Source organism: Staurois parvus, unplaced genomic scaffold, assembly GCF_062004578.1.
Source record: "Staurois parvus isolate SC_StPar_1 unplaced genomic scaffold, SC_StPar_1.0 ptg000450l, whole genome shotgun sequence".
Taxonomy (NCBI): Eukaryota; Metazoa; Chordata; class Amphibia; order Anura; family Ranidae; genus Staurois; species Staurois parvus.
The window spans coordinates 1,046,664-1,067,057 of NW_028318246.1; the positions used below are offsets into that span (position 1 = coordinate 1,046,664).

General features: G+C 41.4%; 1 protein-coding gene and 1 long non-coding RNA gene across 3 annotated transcripts in view; one reads left to right on the plus strand and one right to left on the minus strand.

Annotated features, from left to right (window-relative positions):
* The window catches only part of LHX9 (LIM homeobox 9), a 71,225-nt gene extending 69,587 nt beyond the window's left edge, over window positions 1-1,638 (plus strand). For both annotated transcript variants that reach the window (XM_089688677.1, XM_089688676.1), the window contains exon 6: window positions 501-1,638. In XM_089688677.1, the coding sequence (XP_089544803.1) occupies window positions 501-557 (57 nt within the window). In that variant the 3' untranslated portion in view covers window positions 558-1,638. The remainder of the gene's footprint in view (window positions 1-500) is intronic.
* The window catches only part of LOC149453155 (uncharacterized), a 120,747-nt gene that overhangs the window by 2,487 nt on the left and 97,866 nt on the right, over window positions 1-20,394 (minus strand). The window contains exon 4 of the long non-coding RNA XR_016314730.1: window positions 8,296-8,486. This is a non-coding gene — a long non-coding RNA (uncharacterized LOC149453155). The remainder of the gene's footprint in view (window positions 1-8,295; window positions 8,487-20,394) is intronic.

Sequence of the window (20,394 nt, forward strand, 5' to 3'; positions counted from 1 at the left end):
TTATTTTCATACATTTTAACCATCAGAATGATTTTGAAAATAAATACAAATAAAAATTTGCCTACTGGATGCTGCCATACATTTTGTGAAAATCTAATCCCTAGCCATGAAGACCTTCCATGTGTACAAGAGTGTACTCTCTAGGGGACATTTACATCTCTAAATGACTGCACATTTCAATACTGAGAACAAGACAGATGGAGAGCTTTCTGATAAACAGCATTTTCTGTTTAATACATATTTTAGAGTACCTTTCATTTTGGTAGCTTTCAGTTGGCAAAAACAAGACGGCAAAGACTTTACAGTTAACATAATATATATTACCACTTTACATGAATGGGTGGAGTTTTTAAACAAATGGTTTTTTTTCTTGGGTTTAGTTCCACCTCAAACAGCAGAAAGGTGAGTTTATGAAGACCAATAATCAGATAATAAATGCTTACCCCATTAGTGCCAGGTTGCTCTGTAGTTTAATACATTTTTGCTATGATTTTTTTCAGGGAGAACAATGTTCGGGGTTTAACAGCCATACAACCCGGCGTTTGAAAATTCCCTAAAGTATTTAAAGAAGGGGAAAGTTTGATCGGAAAGCCTACTGCAGTGAAGACAAAGACAAAATTAGCCAAAAATTAAATCAATATATATAGAACATTTATGTAATTTTTTTGAATGTTGAGAATTGTTTTTTTTACCATATGTATAATTGGCTGATAAGATTTATATTGTTGTGCCCTACTATACATAGGAAAGGCATAATACTTATTATTCTATCAGTTTCATTTTCAATATTTTTAGGTTTATCTATAAAACCATAAAATGTATATATGCACAATGGAGCAACCTGGCATTAATGAATTGTATACAGTTTGAATGCATTTTATGATTTGCCTGAGGTAAAGCACAATACTATTGTTAACATAAATGTTTTCTAAAAGTAAACTTTATACCATGCCTGCAAGACATATTCTTACAAAAATGTAAGTCATCCACAATATATCAGTCTCTTTCTGTTTCACAATGGTTTATAAGGGTCAGTCCCATGTAGTACCATTATGCCACAGCATATAAATCATAGTTGGCCTTATTCATCAAAGATTTCTTATTGTTTTGTGCGGTAACCCATTGCAACCAATGATGATTCATTCTGTGGAAGCCAGATAGGTGTATGATGGATTTCAGTTGGTTGTAAGCATAATGGCAACCTATGATTTCTGTTTACAAGAAAAATACTGAAAGGTGTAGTATTCATTTAAATAAGGTAATAATGTGATAAAGGGTTAAAAACTGTCACAACATGTTTGTGTATTAATGCGTGTGTACCTGTCTATATGTACACACGCACACACATTCATAATGGAATTGGTTACTTGTTAGTTTTTGTTAAACTTTTTTTACCTTAATTTTCACTATACAGTATGTTTAAGTGAAACCTTTGAGTTTCTTTTAATCTAGGTCTTTTGATTAGAAATTGGTTTAAAAGGCCATTAAACATAACTGTATACTACATGGGACAGGTCTTTTAACAGGAAAATAAATATGCATGATGCTTTAATATCCTTGTCTGTTCACGTGAGAAACTTTCCTTGATGTTTGCTGTAAAATAAACATGTTTTTCATTAATAAATTCAATTAACATAACATTTTGAATTACATTCATTAGATATGGAATTTCTAGATTAATTGTGAATATTTGCTTTATACACATTGAAAATACTGTGTGTTTTAACACATTATAAGTATGTTATATGTAATTTGTACTGTAATAAATCTATAATAATTGGGTAATGTGGTCATGCAGATCTTAGTGAAAAAAGAAACTCATTATGAACATAAAGGTTTTTTCATGTTGACTATACAAATTCTCACCTACACTGGCCTTAGGTTGCATGCCTAAATGTAGTGGAATAGTTACTAAGTTGAATAGTAAAGTATATTATGACAACTTAAAATGAGAAATATAGGCCTAGGCTAAGACCACATATTCCTAGCCCTCTTATTTAACAAACTCTACACATACCTGAAATCTAAACTTTGTTTAAAGCATGGGAAGGAAAAGGGATAAACATCAATTAACAAATACACCAGTAAGAAACCTTGCTGGAATAGTAAAATGGTATGACCTATAACTTTACTATACTATCATAGCCATAATATAATGTGGCATATTTCTACCTAAACCAGAGGATGTTATACTGTAAGAGGTGTGTGTTGTTATCAGGGTCTTACCATGTCACTAGAGGGTTACAATATTGCCAAGAGGTGTCATGGCCAAAAAGTTTTTGGTGTCAATGGGAGGAATCGTGCCCCATCATTGGTATCAGTGAGAGGAATAGTGCCCCATTGCTGGTATAAGTGCCCCAACATTAATGTCTATGGAAGGAATAGTGCCCTATAGTTTGTATCAGTGGGAAGAATAATGCCCTGTTGGAGTCAGTGGATGGAATGGTGCCCCAAGGGCTGGATTAAGACAAGCAAAGGGCCACATCTGGTCTCCGGGCCACAGTTTGTAGACCACTGGTTTAGTCCATAAGAACATTAGAATAATGTTCTAATGTTTTCTCTGTATTGTAAACCTTCAATATCAAGAAGTTCACAATAAGAAGCCTTTCTCTGTTGGTCAAGGTAAAATACTCTATACTTATCTTGCAAAATAGAACTGACCTTTTTTTTATTGACACCAAAAACACAATTCTCTGCACTGAATCAGTCAAATGGTAATTCCTAGAAATGATTGGAATTCTTCCCAGGGGAGAATCCTTCCCATCTTCCACTATTCATACAAGAAGACTGCACAAGTGGTATGGATAAGCACTTTACAGGTAATTTAAATGTTTTTAGTGGCCAGTGACTTCATGATACTAAAATAGCCCAAAGCAAAATTACTACACATACTGTACATTTTAAATGGAAATCAGCAATATGGTATGAGAAAAAGTCTCTGAAAAGTAGTTTCTTCTTTGAGATAAATAATATAATGTAGTATACAATGTGATTCATTAATGGAATGTGACAACCTAAAAAGTAGTTCTGTAGTTCTAAGCTGTAACTGCCTTATAACACATAAGCACAAGGACAGGCTATTAGGAGCTTTATAAGAGGTCAGCGTCATCTTCAAACAGCATAATCACTGTCTGTATTGCAACCTCATCATCACGGGTAACTATAAGAGATAGCACACAGAGGATGATTTACTAAAATTGGAGAGTGTAAAATCTGGTGCAACTCTATGTAAAAACCAATCAGCTTCCAGGTTTTTTGGTCAAAACTTAACTGAACAAGCTGAAGTTAGAAGCTGATTGGCTACCATGCACAGCTGCACCAGATTTTGCACACTCCAGTTTTAGTAAGTTAACTAACTTTAGTAAGTCATAGTGTTTTAGCACCGAGTACACTGAATGTCCCTAAAGCTAGCCATACATGGATCAAAATTTGGGTGGTACAGCAAGGACCAGACACATTTTGATCCAAGTATGGGCAGGACGGTTGTACACAAGTAGATCTATCAAATGACTTGTGTACAACCAGCATTCCAGGTTTTTCCCAAACAATCAGTGATGCCAACTATAGCCAGAAACTGATCATTGTACTATGATGGTGGGAAGACTCACTGCCATCAGAATACAATACCAAAACAGGAAGGATTGCCCTATCCACATGAAATATGTGGATGGAGGAATCAGATCATTTTTTTTTTTCATTCAAACTGCTGGTTGAACGAAAACAAAAGATCAATGTATGGGCTGCCTAAGAGCTTGTTCCAGTTAGATGCAGTTCATCCTAGGCTAGTTTAAAGTTTAAAAGGTCCTTCCATACCTGTTGCTTCATCTATTCACAGGTGGACTTGCTTATTTGATATGATGCATATCGGGATAACATTTTTATAAGCATCTTAAATTACATGCTCTTAATGAAACTGGCCTATTCTTCTTTGTAAATAGTAAACTGAGTCCAAGCCATTTCTTTAGTTTTGGAAAGAGCAGGGAAGGGTTACATAGTTACACAGTTAGTCTGGCTGAAAAAAGACAAAAGTCCATCCAGTTCAACAAAAAAAAAAGAAAAAGTTATAATCCTATACCCAGAGTTGATCCAGAGGAAGGCAAAAAAACCCAGCAAAGCATGATCCAATTTGCTCCTGCTGGGAAAAAAAATTCCATCCTGATCCCCCAGAAGGCAATCGGATATTTCCCGGATCATCTCCTTTCAGGGTTTTGATGCTGTTTGTATTAATGTTGGGCATATTCACTTTCTCTCTGAGACAGAAAGTGATGGAAAATAAAACATTTTTCTTCTCACTTCCTGTTTTGACTCTAGGACAGAAAGTGGAGGGAAATCTCCCCAACAGGAAAAGACAGCAGAAAAAATGTTAAAGAATAAGTTCACCTTTTGGATCAAAATTTTTAGGGTCGAACATGTAACATGTTCCAGCAGCTGCAGCCTCTCCCCCACTCCCTGTGAAAGTGGGAGGGGATTCTTCTCCCTGCACCCACTGTCACAATTTGAAAATAACACAGCTGTGCGTGACCCATCCACACAGCCACATCATTCATTCACAGTTTCCTATGAATAAATGCCTACAAGTACCATCAGCCATTGCTTGTATTTCTCAATGAACTGTGAGGGCGCTGCTGAGTGCTCTTGTAGTCCATTGAGCTTCCTGCTCTCAAGTAACTGCCTGTCTGTACGAGGTTCGGCATTCAGCTACATAAGAAAAAAATAAATACACATTTGTTTTTACCTGCAAAACAATGTACAGTGGGGATCAAAAGTTTGGGCACTCCAGCTAAAAATTTGTATTAATGTGCATAAAGAAGCCAAGGAAAGATGGAAAAATCTCCAAAAGGCATCAAATTACAGATTAGACATTCTTATAATATGTCAACAAAAGTTAGATTTTATTTCCATCATTTAGACTTTCAAAATAACAGAAAACAAAAAATGGCGTCTGCAAAAGTTTGGGCACCCTGCAGAATTTATAGCAAGCACTGCCCCCTTTGCCAAGCTGAGACCTGCCAGTATCATGGATTGTTCTCAGTCATCGTCTGGGAAGACCAGGTGATGTCAATCTCAAAGGTTTTAAATGCCCAGACTCATCTGACCTTGCCCCAACAATCAGCACCATGGGTTCTTCTAAGCAGTTGTTTAGAAAACTGAAACTGAAAATAGTTGACGCTCACAAAGCTGGAGAAGGCTATAAGAATATAGCAAAGCGTTTTCAGATGTCAATATCCTCTGTTCGGAATGTAATTAGGAAATGGCAGTCATCAGGAACAGTGGAAGTTAAAGCAAGATCTGGAAGACCAAGAAAAATATCAGACAGAACAGCTTGCAGGATTGTGAGAAAAACAATTCAAAACCCACGTTTGACTGCCCGATCCCTCCAGAAAGATCTGGCAGACACTGGAGTTGTGGTACACTATTCCACTATAAAGAGATACTTGTACAAATATGGTCTTCATGGAAGAGTCATCTGAAGAAAACCTCTTCTACGTCCTCACCACAAAAATCATCGTTTGAACTTTGCAAATGAACATATAGACAAGCCTGATGCATTTTGGAAACAAGTTCTGTGGACCGATGAGGTTAAAATTGAACTTTTTGGCCGGAATGAGCAAAGGTACGTTTGGAGAAGAAGGGGCACAGAATTTAATGAAAAGAACCTCTGTCCAACTGTTAAGCGTGGGGTTGGATCAATCATGCTTTGGGGTTGTGTTGCAGCCAGTGGCACAGGGAACATCTCACGAGTAGAAGGAAAAATGGATTCAATAACATTTCAGCAAATTTTGGATGGTAACTTGATAACATCTGTGAAAAAGCTGAAGTTAAAGAGAGGATGGCTTCTACAAATGGATAATGATCCTAAACACACCTCGAAATCCACGGGGGATTACATCAAGAGGTGTAAACTGAAGGTTTTGCCATGGCCTTCACAATCTCCTGACCTCAACATAATTGAAAATCTATGGATAGACCTTAAAAGAGCAGTGCGTGACAGACAGCCCAGAAATCTCAAAGAACTGGAAGACTTTTGTAAGGAAGAATGGGCAAAGATACCTCAAACAAGAATTCAAAGACTTTTGGCTGGCTACAAAAAGCGTTTACAAGCTGTGATACAAGATATTAACTCTGCAGGGTGCCCAAACTTTTGCAGACGCCATTTTTTTGTTTTCTGTTATTTTGAAAGTGTAAATGATGGAAATAAAATCTAACTTTTGTTGACATATAAGAATGTCTAATCTGTAATTTGATGCCTTTTGGAGATTTTTCCATCTTTCCTTGGCTTCTTTATGCACATTAATACAAGTTTTTAGCTGGGGTGCCAAATCTTTTGATCCCCACTGTACATTTATTTATTTTTTCAGAAGGTGAACTTATCCTTTAATCTAACAATATTGGGCTTCAAAAATACTTTAAGAAAATAAAGGATGCAGCAGAAAAAGTTGAATAGAGAAAACTGGAATTACTGATGAGCAAACTAGACCAGTCTTTGTTTTGGAAAGAATATGGAAATATTAGAACCCCCTGTCATGTTTTGTTGTGTTGAGGGCTTCAACTAGAGAGATTTCTCTTTTACTTTCTGTTCTGGGGACAACATGTTACCAGATAAGAAGTGACGGGAAATTTGCAATATGGAAAGAGAATATAACATTAAAATAGATTCTGTCATTCCCCTACCTAAGCTAAAAACTGGGGACAACCTTTTTTTTACCAGACAAGAAGTAAAGGAATCTCTCTAACTTGGCTGACTGCATTAAAATATGAAATAAATTTTAATCCTTCCCCACAATACCCAAAACTAAAAAAAAGGCTACAGATATCAAAGGCTCTGCTAGGATTCTGAAAGACATGGGGCACACAAGGTCACACTGTGGAAAAGAGCAATGTAGCATGCATGGTGAATAGTGAACAGACATCTTTGTCCCAGTAACTGGGGCACTGTTACCCCTACGCTCACCTTCCAGGTCATCCCAACCAGATAATGCCCACCTTCTTTGGTGGTTTTGACTAGATCAGACCCACTTTCTGGGAGTCCCGTCCTTAGCTATGCACCCAAGATTGGGGGTATGTATTATTGCGTTTACAATCTAGCAGCATTCAGGCCTATATAATGTACAACACAGCATATACAGCTCTCAGGACTGTATAACATACACTATATTGCCAAAAGTATTGGGACGCCTGCCTTTACACACATGAACTTTAATGGCATCCCAGTCTTAGTCTGTAGGGTTCAATATTGAGTTGGTCCACCCTTTGCAGCTGTAACAGCTTCAACTCTTCTGGGAAGGCTGTCCACAAGGTTTAGGAGTGTCTATGGGAATGTTTGACCATTCTTCCAGACACGCATTTGTGAGGTCAGGCATTGATGTTGGACGAGAAGGCCTGGCTCATAGTCTCTGCTCTAATTCATCCCAAACGTGTTATATCGGGTTGAGGTCAGGACAGAGATGCATGATTGGTCACTCCAGAGAACACGTCTTCACTGCAGTAGAGTCCAGTGGCAGTGTGCTTTACACCACTGCATCCAACTCTTTGCATTGCACTTGGTGATGTAGAGCTTGGATGCGGCTGGTTGGCCATGGAAACCCATTCCATGAAGCTCTCTACGCACTGTTGTTGTGCTAATCTGGAGGCCACAAAAAGTTTGGAGGTCTTTAGCTATTGACTCTGCAGACAGTTGTGACTTCTGCGCACTTTGCACTTCAGCATGTCATTTTTTGTGGCCTACCACTTCGTGGATGAGGTGCTGTTGCTCCCAGTTGCTTCCATATTGTTATATTACTACTAACAGTTGACTGTGGAAAATTTATTAGCAAGGAAATTTAATGGACAGACTTATTGCACAGGTGTCAACATATCACAGTACCATGCTTGAATTGAGCTCCTGAGAGTGACCCATTCTTTCACAAATGTTTGTAGAAGCAGTCTCCATGCCTAAGTGCTTGATTTTATACACCTGTGGCCATGGAGATCATTAAGACAGCTGAATCCAATGATATGGAGGGGTGTCCCAATACTTTTGGCAATATAGTGTACATAATGTATAGAGTGCACTGGTCAGGACTATCTAGAGTATGGTAGTCAGTAATATGTAACATACAAAAAATGTAGCAAAATGATAAGGGCTATGTATCATACAACATAATGTATACAGTACATGTGTAAAGACTATGTAATGTACAAAACAGCATATAAAGTGCAATGACCAGGACTATGTAGCCCACAACATAGCATACATTGTGCAGAGGTCAGGACCAGGACTATGTGGGGTATACAGTACAGTGCACTGTCACATACCTGGTAGAGGCTGAGATGTTAAGACGGCTTCCCTTACACCTCTTGGGACAGTTGCGATACTGCTGAGGCTCAGTGTGTTCTCTTACAGGAACCCACAAGTGCTGTGGGCAGAAGTCAGTAACACCCAGGAAGCAAATGAACCAATACAGAAAGTAGGATCAAGGTCAGAATCCAGGTTGATTTCAGATGGGCTATAAAGGTATCAAGATAAAAGAGAGAATGCAAAGTCAGGACATAAGCCAAGGTCAGCTGTGGGAGATTTGGATACAGCATTGAGGAGGCAACACTTCTCAGTTGTGATGTGTTCTAAATAGGGTACTTGGTGCCAAAACCAGTGCTGGACATAAATTCTCATTCACACTCACACAGTACATGCATGAACACATGCAGATATGCTGATGGCTGTAACCATCGAACCACGAGCTGTAATATGCACATCGGGCACAACAATGCATGTGACTTTCCTGGCTTTCCTGCTGTCAGGACTATGTAATGTACAACATAGTGCATATTGTGTGGATGTCAGAGTGCAAAAGTGAAGACTATGTGATTGCATGGGCACAGCCTGCACAGGGCAGTGATCTTGAGCAAGTGCCTATGCTGTGCTAGTAGTCAGTGTGCTTCCTTACACTGGTGGTCAGCATCCTCTTGCATTGGTGGTCACTGCTCAGCATGAACTGTCACATTGGTGGTCAGGGTTCAGCATGCAATCTTACATTGGTGGTCATTGTTCAGTTTCTCTTGTTCCATTAGTGTTTAGTGCTCAGTGTGTTCTCTTACATTGCTCAGTGTACACCCTTACATTGGTGGTCATTAGTGCTCAGTGTGTTCTCTTACAATGGTGGTCAATGCTTAGTTTGCACCCATACCATGGTGGTCAATGCTTAGTTTGCACCCATACCATGGTGGTCAATGCTTAGTTTGCACCCACACAATGGTGGTCAATGCTTAGTTTGCACCTTTACATTAATCTACAATAATGGTGTGTTAGTGTGCCTCCTAACATTGATGGTCAATTCTCAGTGTGGTCTCTTGTACTGGTGGTCAGAGCTCAGTGTGCTACCTAACACAGGTGGTTAGGACTGCATGTGTCTCCTAACATTGCTGTTCAGTGTGCCTACTTACACGAGTGGTTGGTGCTCAGTGTGGGCCCTTTGTATTGCTACACCTAAGATACTGACACCACTTTGGTAGCACTCTCCAGCTCACAATCAGTCACAATCTGTTTATATCTATCATAATGAAATAACTCTTTTTTGAATTTCTCTTGTTCTGTAAATCTCAACATCAGATTTCACTCTCAGTTCTAAGAAACACACATTTGCAAATATGTGTTGTGTATAACATAATTATTTCCAATGTGATTACTTTTTAGTGCATTTTAGAGATTTTTGCATATTAAAGTGGAAGTAAACTTTCACCACATGTGCTATGATTCCACCACAGTGCTGGAGTGCACCGTTTGACAAGTAGGTCTTCCATAGTGTACTAATATGCTGTGCATACTAGCACATTATGGCATAACCCACCTGGGGGCCCCTAAAAATAAAATTTAGTAGCAGAGTTTACTACCGCTTTAATGGATTGGCAATGTGCATTTTCTGTTTTATTTTTGTTATGTAATGCATTTTTAGATTAGGTTTAGAAACAAGCATTACTATACATTTATTATCATATGCATATAAATGCCAAAAAAGGTGAATATATGGCATTCTGGGGTATTAAATGTACAAGCAGTATACACAGTGCTTTGATCTGGGATATGTACCATATAGCACAGTGCTGAGATTGCAGCAGTCCAGAGCATGTGATGTGCAGTACTTCAAACAGAGTGCAATGGTCCCAGGTATGTAGTGTATTAAAGAGTGGAGCCAATTTATGTTGTGTGTCCGTGTGTATATATATATATATATATATATATATATATATATATATATAAATTTATTTATTTGCTACCACATGATTTAATACCTATTTAGTACCATTCACTTGCAAAGTGAATATATACTTTTAATGTAAACAGTCTCTTTTTCTTTAGCAAATCATCCCCAGCGTATAGAGTGAACCAGTCCCTAATACATACCAGGAAGAACAGAGGGGAATTTTCAGTGGTGTCAACAGTTCCAGTGGAATGCGTCTAGTAAGGGATTTCTCCCTCACTTTGGAGAGATATCCTCTTACAGTCTGTGTCTCCGGGACAAGAAATAAAGAAAAATCTTCCTAACAGGACATAAAAAAGAAAAAACCTAACAGTGGTTTTATTAATTCCATAGACTCCTTAGATTTAAATATACTCTCTTTAAATCTAAGAGATATGGGGCTTTAGGAACAAATAGGGCTGGTTCACACCACATGCGATGGGACTGAGTTGGGCGGCTGTTCCAGCACAGTCCCACTGTATAAGGCAAAATGACTTGTCTCCTATGTGCCAGGTTCACACCACCGCGTTGTGGTGGTCTGTGGGCACGGTGCACTGAAAAAAGTACTGCATCCAGGGCCGGTGCTAGACTATTTTGTGCCCTAGCTACTTGTGCCCCCCCCCCCAAAACAAAAACAAAAAACTGTTTTAAAAACAGTAGAAAATATTAAATCAACAAAACATGAAACTGGTAAATTTCTTCTACTTTGTAAAAATAAGTGCCATGATGCCACCAGCACCAATATTAAAGACAAAATCAGTGTCACAGACGGAGTGTATCTGTGGCTGGCAGTGGCAGGGTGACAGTTTCAGTGAGTGGAGGATGATGGATCCATACTCTGACAGATCCCAAGCTGGAATTCCTCAGGCAATGGGGGGAGATAAAACACTGTGACAGCAGGCAGCCCAGCCCACACCTACATGGAGAATACCTGAATTGAGCGATCCCACACAGTGACAGATCCAACATAATACACCACCACCAACACTGACACAGATCAGCAGGTGCTAGAAGAGCAATCTGTGGGATCGTGATGATGTCACTGACACATTGCACATGTGATGGATGGCTGGATGGGTCACAATCACACAGACACGAGACATCAGAGTCAGACATTACCTTCCTCCACAGGCGCAGCTCCGCCTCTGCTGATGAATGGGAAGAGAAGAGCTGGAACTGCACAGTGATCAGCAGCTGCCAGCTGGCTTGCAGTAAGGGACTGACTCTGAGAGGAACACTGGAAGGAGCGGCAGCTCAGCCGCTACACTGGCCCCAGACATCCGGCATCTTCCTCTGTCCTTTCTTCCTCCCTTCTGCCGCCCCTCCCCCAGCTGAAGGATCATTCATGACATGGCGGCATTCCACACAGAGAGAGTGCCAGCCTGTGCTGTGCCCAATCACCTCTAGGTGGCAGTGCGCCCTAGGCAGCTACCTAAATTGCCTAGTGGAAGCACGGGCCCTGACTTCATGCTGTACTTTTTAACAGCGCAGCACGAGGCAATGCCTTCCACCATGTGGCCGGCAATTGAACTTTATGAGATGTCTGTGTGACATCCTAATAAAGTTTATTTGAAAAAAAAAAGGACAATGCAATGCACCGAGCTCAGTGCATCATCACTGCACTAATCTTGGCATTGCAATGCAGCAGCTGGTGTGAACCAGCCCTTAAAGTGTCCTTCAAGCCAAATAATCAAAAACTGTAAATACATGCTATATTACATTGTGTTCATATTCACTCACCCACTAGGGAATTTGCTTTTTTTAGATTGCAAAGATCCTTGTTCATCCTGCTGTTCACTGTCCCTTTCTCCTGTGTCCCCTCTGCGGCCTGAGATTGTGTAGCACAGCTGTTGACATCTACTGAGCATGCTCCAGTGTAACTTTCCTTCTAAGCTGTTCAATTGCTCCATTTTTATCTGTGCAGCCCATGTGACTATAGATGGAGGCTGGATATATTGTTGGATGGATGTTGTTTGATGGAGGCTTCACATCCCTGTTAGTCCCTGCACAGACACACCATAAACACAGGCTGGAGGGACATTACACAACCTGTGATTGGCAGAACCTCCTCCAGATATCTTTACAGTATGAAGAAAGTGAAAGCTATTGTCAGTCAACTTAAACTCCATCAAAGCAAATAATAAACATTTTCTTCAAAATATTTTTACAGTATATATTATTTATTTCAGTTCTCAATTCTGAAAGCTTTTTTTTTTATGTCATGTGACCAGCACAGCACCAATCGGTGCTTTTTTACTGCACCCCCACATCGGATAAGTTAGATCAGGCCCTGCTGAGAATCCATGATCTCTAACATAAAGAGATTAACAGAATTAGTGTCACTAAGGAGGAAGAACACCACAGCACGTAATGACACCCCGATCACACACCACATTAATGATGACCAGCCCGCAGGAGAAAAAGATCAGCCGGAAAACTTTGATCCACTTCACAAAATCCTCAGAGATCCAGTGGAGAAACAGGCATACCACACAGTGTAAGCCAGCAACAACTGCATATGTTTGATAAAATGACAGGTACTTACACAATAAAATGAGAGATAGACACGAATCGCCTCTGTGGCAGCCACCTATATTCTCATAATGCTGTGCTGTGGTAGATGTGTTACAGTGTAATGAGAGCGCTGTGGAGGCCAACGACAGTTATAATTTTTGGCGGGTTCTGTGCTTTGCCTTGGTTTACTGATCACAGTTCATTCATCTAAGGTTGAATAAAGTCACCAGTCCATCCAATTCAACCTGCGTAGGTGTGGGCATTTGTGTGTGTTTATGCCGATAATAATTCCCTTATCCCTGTATACTGCGTTTGCTAAGATGCCCATCTAAAGGTTATTTGAAACCATCTTCACTCCCCACTGATATCACCGATTGGTGACGGGAGTGCCACTCTGACAGTAAAGAATCCTCTATGCAGTTTAAGGTTAAACTACTTTTCCTCCAATTTCAATGAGTGGTCGCATGTCTTTTTAAACTCTATGAAACTGAATAGTTTTTCCCTATGCTAGAATCACCATTGGGGTATTTGTATATGGCTATCATATCTTCTCTCTTCTCCAGGGAGAGTAAATGTAATGCTTGTAGTTGTTCCTCATAACATTGTCCCATTGGTATCTTTATTGTAATTCCCTGGACTCTCTTCAGTTCCAGCACATTCTTCCTGAGGACTGGTGACCAGAACTGGATGGCATACTCAAAATGCAGCTGGACAGGAGTCTTGTAAAGTGGTAGACTTATATACCATATATATATATATATATATATATATATATATATATATATAGTAGATATAGTTTGGGTAAAATCCTCTTTTTTATTTTTTTTTAAACAATATTTATTGACTTTTTTACACTTGCTCCAAAAAAACCTTGACATACAACTCTGTAAACCATTTTTTTTTACATAACAGTGGTGAGTACAGAAGTCAATACAGTATCCAACTAGACATCAATGTCACAACAAATCAGTACAACATAGGCCAAATTCCAATAAAGAAAAAACAAAATTTGTGAGCAATCCCCTAGGAACGGAAGTTTGGTTATGCAGTCCTGAACAATTACATCTCTATCAAAAAGATAATTGGGAAAGAGTGTCATATGGGCTAGGAAACATGTGGAGGAGCAAGGGCTCCATTACGTGACTAGCAAATATCAAACTGTGGAGTGGGGCTATGAGAGGAGTTAGGCAATCAAAGTTTACCCAGTTTATTGGCAAGCTGAGCTTTGATATACCAAACCGAATATCGAAAAAGGTTCCATATGGGTGGCCAGGAGTAAAGGAGTGTTCCATCTAGAGAAGAAGCGACATGAAGATTTAAAATTCTGGGTAATGGTGTCCAGCTTCTCCAGATTAAATAGGACAGTTAGTGCCTGTATTACTATTTTAAGCTGTGGAGGGTTTGGCTGTATCCATGCTTGCATGAGTGCTCTGCGAGCCACCAACAAATATAAATCCACTGAGGAAGAGCATTAAGACTTGATGACATTGCAGGATCTTGATAATTGAAGAGACAGAGCATAGGGTCTTTGGTGAGAGTGATGTTATACAGATGATTAGTGTAACGAAGAACTTGATTCCAGAAGGTGGAGACTCGGGCACATTCCCAAAGACGATGAAACAAAGTAGGTCGGGTGTGGTCACACCAAGGACACATAGGGCAGGGAGTGACCCTTGGGTTTGATGAGAAAGGATAGTAAGCTCTGTGGATTATTTTAAAATTGAGTTTTCCGCCATGAAGAGACTTTCCGGTATCCCGACAATATTTTGTCTGGAGCATCATCAGTAGACATTATGGGAGTCCATGGCTTAAAAGGAGTAAGATGGTACTTTGCAGACTGATGTGAGATTAGATGGGAGTAAATTGCAGAGATGGAATAATTACCCTGACGTGCTAGAGTTTCTATAAAGGTGCGATGGAAGGGATACTGTTTTGGAGAATAACACGTCCTGAGGAAGGTCACCAGCTGATGGTAGTGAAAGATATGAGATGAAAAAGGCTGGAAGGTACGTTTGGCATCATCAAAGATAGATATGACTTTAGTAAGTCCACTATGAAACCATTGGTTGAATGCTGCATGTTCACTCTGTGGAGGGAACATAGGGTTTCCAAGAATAGGCAGATGGGAGGATATCCTTGGCGGTAGGTCAAGTAGTTTTCACATTTCCCTCCAGGCCAATACTGTGTCTCTAATCAGGAGGTCCGATCAGAGGGTTCGAGGTAAGGCCTTGAGTTTAGAATATAGAATGGCTGGAAGGTGTAGCGGAGATACCATGACCTCTTCTAGGGAGTAGTTCGAATAACGGGATTTCCCAGTAATCCAATCAAGTCTCTGACGGAGGAGGCAGGAGGCAGGCATGCACCCCCTTCTCTCTTTGAGAGACTAAGCTTTTGTAATGCAATACGCGGTTTCTTATGGTGCCACAGAAAGATCTGTAGAGCCCTATGGATATTATGAACATCAGAATGCTTTAACAGAAGAGGGAGTGTTTGCAAAGGATAGAGAAGTCTTGCGAAAGAAACCATTTTGTAAAGATGACATCTCCCAAAGAGTGAAAGGGGAAGTGTTGTCCAAACTTCCAGTTCCTGTACAATCTTGTTGTTTAAAGGAGGGTAATTTAGGTAATAGAGAGACAATTGTTCTCTGCCTATGTGGATACCCAAATACGTGATGGATTGAGTAGCTATACCGAAGGGAGAGGAATGAATCCAACGCTTTGACGTATTAGCATTTGACGTATTAGCTTCGCTCTTATCGAAATTGATTCTAAGGCAGGAAAACTTATGTAAAGTCGCAAACAGGTCCTGAAGTAGTAGGAAGTCTTTAGGTGGATCCAAGGAAAATAGTAGTATATCATCCGTGAAGAGAGCTGAGCAGGGAGTAAGGTCGCCAATTGTGACACCAGTAACCCCCCATGTCGAATTGAGACGTCTGGACAAAGGTTTAAGGGCGATAATACAGAGGAGGGGGGAGAGCAGGTAGCCCTGCCTAGTGCCTTTGGTCAAGGGAATGCTTGAGGAAATAAAGTCAGGTGTGGCTAGGCTAGCCACGGGCGAGGAGTACATGCGTCGTAAAAAGTCCAAAACAGGGCCCGAAAAACCAATCCTCTTCATAACCATGAAAAGTCAAGCAAAGGTGATGTTATCGAAGGCTTTTTCGGCATCTAAAGATATAAGTGCTGGGTCCATCTGTGGTTTTGTTTTAGCATGTTCCAGGGCTAATAGTACTTTGTTAAGCATTGCCGAGCGACCTGGCACGAACTCGAATTGGGCCGGATGTAGTATTTCGGGAAGCAGTAGAGCCAACCTGGATGCCACGACTTTGGAAAGTATTTTGGTGTCTACATTGATTAAAGAGATGGGTAGGTATAATCTTGGGAGCAGTGGATCTTTCCCTTTCTTAGCTATGAGCTTAATGTGCGCCTAAGAGTAGGGAGAAGGGCTAGGGAAGGGGGAAGGGAGTGGGGGTGAAGGAAAGAGGGAGAATGGTGAAAGGGGGAACAAAAGTACCTGAAGACCCTCTTCACCTATCCGAGGGGGCAGGTGTGCAGGGCGGATCTCCACAGGGGAGGCATGAACAAGACAGATAAATACCAAACATTTGCCATTATAAGACAAATTATATCTGTCCCTGAGAAAGCATACAAAAACAAGGAAAACCATTACATATCTTCTGATGAAACAAGGCAGCAGGTAACGTAGCAATCTTCAGCTCGACCAAAGCGCACCCGTTTATGCGTTTATTCTGGAAGGGCATGGAATGTCCCCTTGAGGGGGAGGAGGAAGACAGTGCAGCAGAGGGACTTTGATCCATGGCTGCTTCAGGGATACTGTTGAAGTATTGCTCCGCTTCCAACGGTGAGGTGAAGGATAGCCTTTCTCCATCCGATGGCTGGATATGAAGAACAGTGGGCTAAGCCAAGGTGAACTTAACCTGCCTGCTATAGAGAGTGGAGCAGATCGCAGAGAAGGCCTTACATTGTCGCATAACCTCCATTGAGTAGTCCATGAATAGGATCAGTTGGTGTCCGTCCACAGATAAAGCATGTGTGCGCCGTAATTTCTGAAGGATGGCCTGCTTGTCAGCGTAGTTCAGATAGTGAACAATCACCGGCCTAGGTTTAGTGCAAGAGTTGGACGGCGGACCAGTATGACTGGGGCAGGCCTATAATGCTCAAATTGTTCCGCCGTGAGCGGTTTTCTAGATCATCTACCTTATACTGAAGAACTCTTTGGATTGTGGCGAGACGGGCTACTACCACAGAAACAGCCAATGAATTATCTTCAACAGAAGATATCCTATTTTCCATCTGTGTAATGTGCTGGGCCTGATCTTTGTGTAGCTGTTCTAGTCCTTTAAGAACAGCGCTGTCGACTGCTGTCATGAGAGTAAGCACCGGGAGTGCCATAACTGCGTGGGCGATGTCAGCTGGTGAGGCAGGGACTGGAGGCTGAGCCGTAAGAGGCTGTGGCTGGTGAGGGCTCTGCTGATCCCTTGTGTCAGCGGGGAGGATTTCAGCGGCGGCCATCTTGGCTTGGCTGCGGCCGCTGTGTCCATGTGACAGGCGGGGGAGTGAAGAGGAGTGGGATTGGGACCGCTCCACAAAGCAGTCCATGGATTCGCGGGCTGAGAGATAAAGCAGGGCTTTGGACAGCAGTGGTGCAGGAGGGCAGCGGGGCAGGGACAGCTCACATCCGCTCCATACAGCGCCAGAACCGAAAGTAGACTAAAAATCCTCTTTTTAATGCATGTTAATATATTCTGCTTGTTTTGCTTGCTGCAGCTTGGCATTGCATGCCATTGCTCTGGCTGGACCACCAGATCTTTTTCCATCTTGGATTCCTCCAAAGAGTATACTATTTTTAGCCCCCAAAGCATTACTTTACATTTTCAACATTAAACCTTATTTACCATGTAGTTGTCTACCCCTGTATTTTATGGAGGTCTTCTTGTAAATTTTATATATTCTGCTGTGAAGTTATTGCTCTGCTTAGCTTTATATCATCAGCAAACACTGAGATTGAACTGTTTATGCCAAGCTCTGTAACATTTATGAATAAAATAAACAGAATTGGTCCTAGGACAGAGCCTTGGGGTACTCCACTTTCCACTCATTTTAATAAAGAGGTTCACCTAATAATATACTGTAAGATGACCACTACACACATACAATACCACAAAACTAGCTATCTGGCACTGTGCATGCAAGATAAAAAACCATAGGACAGAGATTCTCTCACCACCAGGCGTCTGATACACACGGAAGCTGCAAAAACAGTGGTTCATCTTTTTTCCCACTAATGCTTTTGAGGTGAGCATGGGAAAAAGCCCTCCCCACAAAGGTTGTTGAGCTAAACCTGCAGGTACTTTTGTGACCCAGAACCTATGCTAAGTGAAAAAGTGGGTTTTACTATACATTTGACAGCCCCTCCACCCAGGACAGGGTATTTGTGAGCAGAGTGGATTCCTTTATAGGAAATTAAGCAGTAATCTAATCAAAGCAATTGGAACCAGAAGAATTACTGCACTGTCCCCCCATGCTTGTGTGCAAAGTCGAACACGTGTTGGTCCTGCATGCATGCAAACAGCGAACATCCCACACATGTGAGGTACCGCCGCAAACGTCAGATCTTGGCCAGTAATTCTAGCACCAGGCCTCCTCTGTAAATCTAAAATGGTGACCTGTAAAGACTTTTAAAGCATCGCCTATGGATACTAAAATTTACGTTTGTCGCTGTTGCATGGGCTGGTGCAATTTTAAAGCATGACATGTTTGGTATCTATTTACTGGCCATGACATCATCTTTTAAAGGCAAATTTGTCTTTATTAGATTTTGTATCAAATTAAACAATACATAGAAAATAATAAGAACATCGACAATGGAATGGGCAAAAAAACCCCAACAACATAGGTATCAGTATGATCCATGGGGATGAAGGAAGATGAATCCAAACATAGATACAAGGGGGGCATCCCCAGACAGGCGATATTCAACAATGAGAAAATTCCATAAAACCAAGAGAATACACCCAGACAGAGAGGAAATAGGGAAAAGGAGAGAAGAAAGAGAAAAGAAAAAAAAAAGGGGGGGGGAGGAAAAGGGGGAAGGGGGACACCAGATGTAAAGATATTGAAGGAAGAGAGGAAAGCAAAGGAAGATGGTCGGGAGACGGACATGGCAACAAGTGGAGACAACGTGATCATCCATCAGTAGCCCATCAGAATGATCCCACCGGTCACACCCCAATACGGACCACAGGGCTACACTGATGAACATTCTAGAATGAAAAAGACTTGGGGGGTAGGGCACAATTCCATTAAGGCACGACAGGGGAACACAAATCTTGGAGAGACGAAGAGGAGGAGAAATGGAGCCAGACCGACCACAGCAACTTATGTTTATTGTAGGTATCATTGGAAAATGCCAGCATTTCCTCCATACGCATGGTATCATTAAGTACAGAGACCCACAGTGGAAGAGGCGGGGGGAGTAGTCGACTTCCAAAAGAGAGGTATCAATTGGCGGGCCGCAGATAGAAAGAGGCGCAGCAAATTTTTCTTCTGCGCAGTCGACAAGCCCGGCAATATAGAGCCCGGCAATATAGAGAGGAAAACCAAGGACTCACCATAGATCTTGCTATATATAGCAAACACCTGTCGCCAGAAGGGTAGTATTAGGTCTCAATCCCACCAGATATAGAGCTGTGTACCAACAGCTTTAGTACAGCGCCAGCCTGCCTGCTGTCACATTCACCATGTAGGAGGATTGCTGGAACCTGCAGTCTGCCCTGAAGACACCACACTAGTTCTGGGAATGCTACTATGGACTCTGTCATGTATGAACTCTTGTTTTATGCAGGTACGCTGAAGCAGCCACAAGCCTGAGTTAGGGATTAGGGACATTAGGAAAAAACTGTGCACTTTGTTTGAAGTTGTAATGTTTGGAAATTTCAGTAAGCTTTTAAAACTTGGTTCTTGCTTGGTCTGAAGTTACTAAAGAGGTGTAATGCAAGTCATCAGCACATTCTACACATAGTCTACAGTGTGGGTCAGTAAAGCACATTGGGGTATGAAGACAGCTCCATAAGAGTTAACACAGTGTGGAGTAAAGCAAGTGGTTACCAAGGGTAATGGAGATTTAACAAGCAGCGTATCATGAAGTGTGTGCCTGTGATAGGTGGTGGTTTGTCTCCCATAACAATGGGACAGATCAGTAATGCAGAGGTCCCCGGCCTGTGCACAGGTATGGAAGAGAAGGAGTTAATGCAGAGCAGGTATGGAGTCCATGCTAGGCGCTCGACAGAACCCCATTCCATTACTGCGTGTGAGGTAACAGAGATACGCTGGACAGGTGGAGTGGACATAGGCTCGGCGTGTCCCTCTTAAATGCAGTGGTCTACAGTGAATGAGAGAGTCATCTTTGAGTTGGAGGTCTGCCTTAAGGTTGAGTTATCATGAAAGCAAGCTGTGGCCTGTCCCAGAGCATTGATGAACAAGGCACAAGTAAAGGTACCCCATGTGTAAGGTGAGTGACCGTGTTCTCGGTGCCAAGTATAGCCCAGAAGAACCCACCCTGGGATAGGCCTCCTATGTGACCCACACTTGGTACACAACAAGGAGGAGAACATGGGGGAAGTACCACCCACCTGCTCTACATACTAATG